This window comes from Cucurbita maxima, unplaced genomic scaffold (genome assembly GCF_002738345.1).
Source record: "Cucurbita maxima cultivar Rimu unplaced genomic scaffold, Cmax_1.0 Cma_Scf00002, whole genome shotgun sequence".
Taxonomy (NCBI): domain Eukaryota; kingdom Viridiplantae; phylum Streptophyta; class Magnoliopsida; order Cucurbitales; family Cucurbitaceae; genus Cucurbita; species Cucurbita maxima.
The window spans coordinates 1,364,969-1,374,803 of record NW_019272018.1 but is presented as its reverse complement, the minus strand read 5'-3'; the positions used below and the strand labels follow the sequence as shown (position 1 = coordinate 1,374,803).

At 38.7% G+C, this 9,835-nt stretch overlaps 1 protein-coding gene across 9 annotated transcripts in view; it reads right to left on the bottom strand.

The window, feature by feature from the left end:
* Positions 1-9,802, bottom strand: part of LOC111469345 (kinesin-like protein KIN-7E) — a 10,384-nt gene extending 582 nt beyond the window's left edge. The window contains exons 1-17 of one of the 9 annotated variants that reach the window (XM_023114628.1): positions 9,534-9,802; positions 9,276-9,351; positions 8,717-8,950; positions 7,711-8,075; positions 6,959-7,048; positions 6,759-6,859; positions 6,541-6,654; positions 6,371-6,452; positions 6,232-6,299; positions 6,055-6,120; positions 5,800-5,924; positions 4,420-4,756; positions 3,916-4,017; positions 3,730-3,835; positions 2,540-3,603; positions 1,734-2,047; positions 296-650 (exon numbers count right to left, since the gene is read on the bottom strand). In XM_023114628.1, coding sequence (XP_022970396.1) covers positions 326-650; positions 1,734-2,047; positions 2,540-3,603; positions 3,730-3,835; positions 3,916-4,017; positions 4,420-4,756; positions 5,800-5,924; positions 6,055-6,120; positions 6,232-6,299; positions 6,371-6,452; positions 6,541-6,654; positions 6,759-6,859; positions 6,959-7,048; positions 7,711-7,930 — 3,114 coding nt within the window. In that variant the 5' untranslated portion in view covers positions 7,931-8,075; positions 8,717-8,950; positions 9,276-9,351; positions 9,534-9,802 and the 3' untranslated portion in view covers positions 296-325. The other 8 variants (XM_023114637.1, XM_023114598.1, XM_023114593.1 and 5 more) reach the window with 8 other exon arrangements.
* Positions 9,803-9,835: the final 33 nt, after the last annotated feature.

Genomic DNA, 9,835 nt, shown 5'->3' with positions numbered 1-9,835 from the left:
AAAAAAAAAAAAAAAAAAAAAAAAAAAAAAAAAAAAAAAAAAAAAAAAAAAACAAAGAGTCATCTCATCTTGAAAATAAGGTATGTGGGAATTAATAAATTTCACAAAATACACATAAAAATGTAACAAACAATCAAATCAAATCAATCAGCCTAATCCAACTTCCTAGATCAAGGAAGTTTTCAGAAGATTTTATACAGCCCTAGTACAGTTACTGATGTTTTAATTTCATAGCTATATTAATTACTGNCCAAAAAAAAAAAAAAAAAAAAAAAAGCAGTACTGAAAATGTCACCTGTAAGGGTTATGTATGTAGCAGCTCAGCTCACAGAAGAGAAGTCCTGGTGTTTTTCCAGCTAAATGATCTACTTTTCTGTGGGGGTGTTGTAATGAAGCTGAGACCAAAGTTCCCCTTCAGAGACTGTCCTTGCTCAGCAAACTTGACAAGCTTGGCAACAATGGCAGCACTCTCTTGTACGTGATTCATGTTCTTCGGGTCGCTCCATAAGCGGTTGATCAGCTGCAGCCTTCGGCGTTTTGATTTCAACGCAATTCCCCACGTCTGGAACAGTCTCGTTCTCTCTTCTTCTGACAATCGTTTCTGCATTAGCTTACTCAATGTTTTTCTCTCGCGACGAAGATTCCTCACGCTGTTGTCCCAAGCAAAAAGACAATAATGAGAAAGCATTAGACAGATGACACGAGAAAGAAAGTCACTTGGGTTAATGTATTTATCTCTCTCTTCTTTGTTTAAAAAGAATAAGATACGAACTTCTCTTCAATAAAAGGAAAGGAAATAACAAAATGTTCAAAGGCAACAAACTATAGAAAGGAGCGTGAAAAAACAAAAGACAAAAGTTTGAAATGATTTGTGAACCTTTCCTGAACCAAGGATTGGAAGAATCATTTGTACTTCTGCCCATTCAAACAATTGATGGAAGTTAGTGATATTTTAACATGTTACCCAGTCGTTTCTCTGCACATTTTTACGTTCGTGATTGTTCAAGGGTGTTCTTTTAATGGTTTCCGTACCGGCGGGATTCTTAACTGTACCGTTTTGGGAGAATGTCTAATATATTCCAAAATCCATTTCGTCGTCCAGTAGCGACAACCTTTTGATTGGTTCAGGTTCAGTAGCTCTCGGTTCAGGTTCCGGAGCAAACAGACCTACAGAAAGAAGGGAATGAGGTAATCCCCCTTGACTTCAAGCCAACTTGTGCACACTTATTCTTATGAACCTATATTAAAAGTTAGATAAGTGACTACTATGGCTTGAACTCATTCTCGTCCCTTTCTGCAACTTATGAGTAGTGACAACAGTACCCTAACCTAAAATTTGATCCCCGAACTCTCTTTTGTTTCTTTTAATGAATGATAACAAACTCTTAACCCCTTTTGTTAAGATTTCTCCAAAGTTTTCAAAGAAGGTGAAAACTCTTTTGGGAGCTTTTGGAATGGTCTCACTTTTGTAGCTCTCACGATGTAAATTATTTGTCTCATTTTGTAATTATATACTTCTCAATAATTGTACTGGTTGAAAAGGTTGGTTTCTATAATTAGTTACTAACCTAAACATAATTCAACTTGTCAAGGCATGTCTTTGACTAAGAGTTAGAAGTTTGAGTCTGGCATTAGTTGTTTTTTTTTTTTTTTTTTTGTTTTTTTTTTTTAATTCTAAACATATGGTATGAAGCTAGTAATCAAAGATAAAACATGCTAGAACGAGGACTAACCTTGAGACAAAAGTGAGTTTCCGGCCATCTTCAATAGCTTCATTACCGTAATAAAATGTTTGCTTCAGAAAAGACAGTCTCCTAAGCTCTACTTCCATGTAAATGGAATCGGCCGGATCACCTTTGAACAGCATGAAAAAGTATGTTCTGTGGACAATCGAGACGTTGCAAGTCTGCCAAAGCTCAATTATCGTCCTCTGCAGCCTCTGAAATTCTTGGCTCCAATCCGATGAGAATAATGCATCCTGCCTTGTCTCCCCTCTAGCACCTTTTGTGTTCCTTAAGAAATCCGTTTCTTGCCCGTCCTCTAGAACCTAGTAAGCACACACTTCTAATTATCAGGAGAAATGAAAATATTTAGACCTGAATACTGATTCGTAAATTGATCAATTGGTATCAATGTCATCAAGCAAATTGTGAGATTAACGCAAGAGGAATAGCCCAATCAATGCGTTGATCTAAAAAGTGGCTGGGGATAATATTTGCTTTAGCTGCAAACTAGCAATCACATGCACATTATTGTTGCAACAGCAAGACGAGGTGCAGGCAAGCTGCCCTGGACACTCACAAACTGCTCCTTGGCAATAAAGATAGACTTGAAGGAGACCCATAATCAAGCTAAGAAAGAAGGGATATCAAGTTGGCTTATGTCATAAATCACAGCATTAACATGCGCCAAGATATAAATCACCCAAGTTTTAAAGCACATACCATATGATTGCCCATCCGCATGAGATTATGGAAACTTGGATTATTTTGGAACCTATGCAATCAATTTCAAGAAAAGGAAATTAGTACATCCCTACCTGTCTATCAGCAAGTTCTTTCCCATACTCTGAGTTGGTCATTTTCTTCAGTCCGGCCACAAAGGTGTCTAGACGAGTAATGTCATCATCTGCAGAAGTTTTTGTGCTTCGAGCACTTCCTATAGAAGACTGAGAATCAAGTCTCAAGAGGCTGCCATCAAAGTCTAATTGTGGGAGTTTCCGTTCAAAACCTTCAGGCCTTCCAGGAAAGCTTTTCTCAAATCCATGTGGAGGGGTGGTCTCCGCTTTATCAGGTGGTAACTCCGTCGTGAGATTTTCTCTACGTCTCCAACTTCTGGAGCTTGACATATCGGCAGCAACCTGTGAATTTGCATCGTGGCAGTAAGGACTGCTAATAGAAGTAATGGCCGTTCTTCTTACATCACGGAGTCCTTGCTCCACTTGATCATTAGTTGAATTATTCTGAATCTGACGCACTTCTCCGTTCCCATTCACAGCGGTTGATATCATTTCATGACCTACCATATTCCCATAGTTTGATCCAGACAGAGGCGTTCCTCTGAATCCACCATTATTAGGAGCATGGAGTAACAAGCCATCGTCCCTGATTGATTCCTCCGTTTCAATACATTGAACTTCTTTGCAGTCATCGGAATCTTCTACTATTGCAACAGCGGTTGTCGTTCCACTCCGACCTGAGTGAGAGTCAAGGAACCTCTTTCCATCATAATAATGATTGTTGAAAGATTTTCCACCCATATCCATATCACGAGAATCAGTCACAGCGGTTGTCATTCCACTCTGACCTGAGTGAGAGTCGAGGAACCTCTTTCCATCATAAAGATGGTTTTTGGAAGATTTTCCACCCATATCCATACCACGAGAATCAGTCACAGCGGTTGTCATTCCACTCTGACCTGAGTGAGAGTCGAGGAACCTCTTTCCATCATAATGATGGTTTTTGGAAGATTTTCCACCCATATCCATACCACGAGAATCAGTCACAGCGGTTGTCATTCCACTCCGACCTGAGTGAGAGTCAAGGAACCTCTTTCCATCACAACTCTCTCCATCATAATAATGGCTGTTGAAAGATTTTCCACCCATATCCATACCACGAGAATCAGTCACAGCGGTTGTCATTCCACTCTGACCTGAGTGAGAGTCAAGGAACCTCTTTCCATCATCACTCTCTCCATCATCATAATGGTTGTCGAAAGATTTTCCACCCATATCCGTACCACGAGAATCAGTCACACTTGAAGTTTCTGATCCTGAACCTTCATCCTCCAAGGCATCCCTTGAGTGCAATTTGGAATGACTACTTTTGATAACCTGGAAAGAAGGCAAGCAAGGTAACTGACTAATATATGTATGCAAGTAAACCACATTAGCATTTGTCAGTAAATGTTCACCTTTCTCGAGGCATCATCATGTCCAACCATACGAAGTAAATCTTCAATCCGGGACTGAGCGAGATCCCTTTGCTTAGTGAGCTCTCTATTCTCTTTTGCCAGCTGCAAGATGAAACATAATGTAATCTTCAGGCCTTCTCTCATGCAATTCTTGACACCAAACTTAATTGTAGAACAGATATAGATTCAATAAAAATGAAGTAAATAAACTATTCAGCTGTGGTCGAGTGCTAATAGAAATTTTATTTTTTTCTTGCAGTTGCCACAAAACAGATATGCAAATGATGAACAGGTTCTGCCAAACAATAGCTACATCAAATAAATGTGTCACTTATTTGAACATTTTTCTCCAATTTCCAGAAGGAAAGAAAAGGCTTCGTGAAATGTCTAGTTCCTCATTATGGCACAAATAAATTTCAGATCAAGGGAGCCAAGAAGAAATTAAAGAACTTTAAATTAATTCAATTATATATCTTGTGCACGAATTCAGGTAGAAAATACAACCTTCTCAATTTGAAGATCTTTCTTTTTAAGCAAGGCTGCATAGTCAGAACTGGACGAAACAGGGGCAGGGGTTCTCAACTCACTCTCCAATCTAGCTAACTCTTTCTGCAGATGCTTAACCAAAGCCTTATCAGACATCACCACATTGACTTGTGCTTTTGTTGTCACCTCTTTTGCACAACAAGCAAACAAGAGAGTGTTTCTAGTTTGTTCAACATGACTTCTTGCAGGGCTCAGTGTACAGACGATGGCTGTTCTAGCATTACCACCTAAGCAAGGCTGCAATATGCGCGTCAGCTTAGAGTCTCTGTAATTGATATGACCATTTCTTCCTTTGCTGCACCAAATTACAGACCAATTAAAACCAATATATTCTCCAAGTTTTTGGAAAGTACAAAGAGCTTCATCTACTGTGATTTAAAAAAAAGAAAGAAAGAAAGAAGGAAAAAAAGAGAGAAAAAGAGAATGAGAGGAAGTGAGGAAGAGTGAGAGGGCAGGGCGATGAAGGCGATTGAGAATGGCAAAAGCCGCTTTTATAAAGCCTTCCTCCCTCCTTGAACTCAAAGGATTAAACCCGAACGCTACCTGGGACCCGGAAGATTCCATAGCGTAGAGCTTCAATCAATAGGCCATTTCAGTCTTATTTTCTCCTCAGCAATACCCAAAGACTCCCATCCCTTTCTTGGTTGGACCAACCCAACCGGCAATTTCCGACAAACCTTTCTTCATTTTTCGAGCAAGAAGTGGTAACATTCAGTCATCAACTAATTTGATTTTTTTACACAATATGTCATCATTTTACTCCAAATATTATCTTCCTTTCCAATCGCAAAAACGTTCATAATGGCTAAAGTAAATTTTTCCATAAATGTGTCTTTCCGAGATGCAATTCCCATTCAAAATCAGACTAAAATTTTATACGTAAAATTTTTAAACCACCATCTTGTGGGAATATCAACTAGACAACTACATAGATTAGTGAAACATCAGGAAACCCTTACTAAGCAAAAACTGCTGGGGAGCGTTATTGAACTATCAGATACAGATACAAGTCACACAACACGGTAGACCAGAATGATAAATCTTAAGCTTGTGTAAGTAGGATACAAGCAAAGCCAAAAAATATACCAATGCAAAAATGATTGTAGACACTGGTGAAAATCTATATTTATTCTTGACTCATCAGAGAATATGCATGACACACCATCAGTGGCAAGTTCGCAAAAAATAATCGTTCTCTCAAATCTAAAGGGGAAAAGAGAAACCGATAAGCTCTGGCAGAAGAACTAAGCCCACAGTGACAAAGCAGAATAGTTTCCAACAGAGCTTGAATAGTAAAAAAGTCAACAACGTAGAGGAAGGAAAGAGGACTTTAAGTACCTTAATTTGCGAATAACAGTACCCAGAGTGAGTAAACTGCGATTTATGTGGCAACCTTCTTTCAATCTTGCTCCTGCTGATAATGCTTGAGCTGCACGTTCACTCCCAGCTAAATCGATAAAATTCTGCCAGAAAGGACAGGAGCGTGAAAAGGAGTTGAAGACTATTTGTTTCTCTCACATTGGAGGAAACGTAGTCAGTATATTAGTTATATGGCTATTTACACACAATATAGAGTTAGATGGTCGTAGGTACCACACTAGCAGCAAGGGTGGTTGAATTGTCTTTTCCTAAAAACTCTCGAGCAGAACTTTCAATTGTCTGCAGGAATCAACAAATAAGGAGTTTGAAATAATTTTATCCCTGAGATGAAAATTGAATCCTTCAATCAGATTGATCAAGTGATTAATTAAGAAGAGACGTGAAGCACACCAGTTTAATAATCTGATGAGATCTAGAGCTTTTCTCATTCAGTGAGGTCTCTCCAATTCGCCGTTGAGCTGCACATTATAACAAGATTTCATTCAGATATGAGATAAACAGACTGGCAAGATTTTTCAAAATGCTTCACCTTCACACACTGAAAGGAGCTCCTTTAAATGGTTCCAGTCCCTCAGAGTTTCCTCAGTGACTTTCTCCACAATAGTTCCTCGCTATTGATAATCAAAAACTGTGAGAAATGCCAAAATAGGAAAATAATAGAAGTTTTTTTCTTATAGATATAAAAAACAATATATCCACCTCATGGTCATCTAGCAGCCTGAGAGGAGTAGAATCTGTGCTCAGGAGGTCTCTAACAGCTTCATTGTATATTTCAATTGCTGAAAATTTCACAACGAATGCTCTTTCTTCATGCTGAAATTTATTTTTGAGGAAAAGAAAACAAACAAAGACAATAAGAATAGAGCTTGCTTATGGTAAAGGTAAAGAGCGTCGTACAATCACCACAATTAACTCACCTTTCTAATGTAATCAAATATATCTGCCACTGAATATTCAATAATTCCATCCATGGTGTATGTCTTTCCACTGCTTGTTTGACCATATGCAAAAATACTCGCTGGAAATTTGAAAGCATATAATTGGAGTAAGGTCTTCACTTATTCATTAGAAACCTTGGCATGTTAGATAGCAAACTGCAACAAAATTATGTGCTTACAGTTGATACCACTGACTACAGAAAATGCAATTTCTCTGGCTCCTTCCTCGTACACCTGCTTGGTAGAGCACTCGCCTCGAAATACTCTATCTGTCACCAAAAAAGGATGAGCAGAAATGAAATAAACCTCTACAACAAAACCATTAAAGCCAAAAGTTATGCCCATATCAATGCCATCCTTAAATACCGTAATGTACAGGAATAGAAATCATTTGAAAGATGGACTTAATTTACAAAGCCACAGTCGGGTAAAACGTAATAATCACTAATACAATGTCTCATATAACAAACAACATGTATATATAATATTATCAAATGATGAAGCGAAATCCTTCAAGCTTAAATAAATGAAACTATCAAAGTGTTCAATAAAAATCTGTAAAAGAAAGATTGTGCCTGATTCTTGAATGTTATCCCAAAAAGTTACATGTTTTCATATGTTTTACAAATGATTTTAATTTTGTTTTGTTTTGTTTTGTTTTGTTTTGTTTTTCTTTTTCTTTTTGATATCCCTGAGTATCCGCACCAGCTTGTGCACACCTCGACTCGACTAATCTCATAGGACAACCGCCTAAGCCCACTATATTTGGTTGCCAAGGTAACTTATAAAATATTAAGTCCTAGATAGGTAGCCACCTTGGCTTGAACTCATTTCCTCTAAAATCCTTTGATCGGTCATTCTTGACCAATAGACTAACTAATGGTGGTTTTACAAAGGATATTAAAAAGCGAGAGAGATAATAATTTCTTACCAAAAGTATAGGCACTCGGAAATGTGGACCCCTCCCGTAGGGTATTCCGGTACAAGATACTAGTATCATTGATGCACTCCCAATCTGCTACTTCATTCGTCATAATCTCCTTCTCATTCAAAGGTCTCAATCTTACTAAAACAAGGATTTTCTCTTCACGAGCATTTATCCCCTGCATTTTCTCCAACTTCATTAGCTCCTCTCCAGCAACAGACCCCATTTCTCAATGTCGCCAATCCTTCTCCCAGCCAACCAGGCCACCACCTCGATTTAGTCTATATCAATCCATAATTGTAGTTCTCTCGAAGATGAAAACAAGCATAGGTGCTCGAGTCATTGTGCTCATGCTTGGCATGTTTTCAGAACTGTTGAGATATATAAATAAATCAGTTTCCTGAACAAGAAAAAGAAAGCTTATAGCCCCTTAATGACTGAGATTACCTGCATAAAATATCGATATTCACTAAATAATACTATTTTGCTAAACAAATGCTAATTACTTAGTGTCGTAACCATTCAGCAAGCCATGACTTCTGATCTGACCAACCCCCCCAGCCAACCAACAGTAGAAAGAATATTAATAACTGCAACTACAAGCTAATCATGGGTATTTACCCGCCATCCGCAAAATGATAAAAGTGAGAAAGTAGATCGACGACAATTGCCATATTATGGTTAAACCTTCGGCAATCTAGCTTAACCTTCAGTTCTACGCATCTCTTTACACCCCCGTTTTTTTTTTTTCTTTGTAGGGATGTTTCCCATAAAAAATTATAAATGTCATTTAAGACAGAAACCTTCCCCGTAGTGGAGACCCACAAAGATTACGGACAAATTCCAGGAATTTGAAAATGGTAAGCATTGTCATCCAACCATCAGCATTCAGAACATTATTTTCTTTGTGTTTTCATTATCGCTCTTTACGATGAGGTGCGTTTAGATGTTACTGGTACTTGGAATTTTGAAATTAAAATATAGAAGACGCGGAACAAAAAGAAAAACGTACTGTCGAATCGTCTGTCCTTTCAAAAAACTGTCGCCCAAAATGATGCCATTCGGTTCAGCGGCGCGTTTCAGCAATCGAACGTAATGGCCTACTTGCTCGAGAAATGGATGCGATCCTCCAGACACCGTCGTTTTTTAAATTCCCCTTTTCCTTTCTTCTTTTCTCTGCGGCCTCGGTCTGATCCGAAGCCTCTGCTACTCTGCTGCGCTTTTCGTCGTCTTCAAGTCTCGTGTACTTTAAGAAAACACCCAGAATCTATTAAATAATCGTTCCAAAACTGAAAAAATCCGCACAATGTGCGTATCAGAATGCAAGCATCGGTTAGGAAGTTTTACGCAACGGCGTTCTTATACAATTTTAACGGTTAGCTCGTCTTCAACAAATCTCCAGTTAAGTAAGAATATTAAAATCTTATCTCCAAAATAATTACACTCTGGAACTCATCGTTTTACTTCGACACAAAGCAAACTTCGAATGCAGCAATTTCCAACGAAAACCTCACAAGAATCAAATTATGAGCAGCCACTGGACAATTAAACCGTCGAGAAAGAAACAATACCCCGCGGATTCCTCCGAGATGAAGATCAGCTAAGCAACAATAATCCAAGGATTCCTCCGAGTTGGAAAAAAATCAGCTACGCAGAAATGATTACATAAACTACAATTAGAGAGAATGAATCAAGGCGCAGCTCCAGAGTAAATTAGCGAAGACGAGGAGGCTTTACGAGTGGAATAAAGCGTCCGCGTGCCAATTAGAGAGAGAAGGCTTAAAAAAAAACAAAAAAGCAAAAAAGCAAGCAGGTGAAAGTGAATGTACCGGACATAGAAAGGTGGAAATCAATGGAGAAGAACGGAAGTAGATGAAACAGTAACACAACACCGGCGAATCAGCACCGACCGCAGCCGTATGACGTGAAAAAAGAAGAAGCAGAATGCGGTGGCTGCAGCGGCGCGGATTCAGCACCGGTCGCCGGCAGTCTTAGTCTCGAGGAGGAGAGAAATTTGTGATGAACCAAGCCGGTGGAAGCAAATGAGAACCCGATGGGAACGTCAACAAAGTTGAAATTTCTCCTCCAACCGAACCTCTCTCCACCGGGAAAGAAAAAAAAAAAAAAAAAA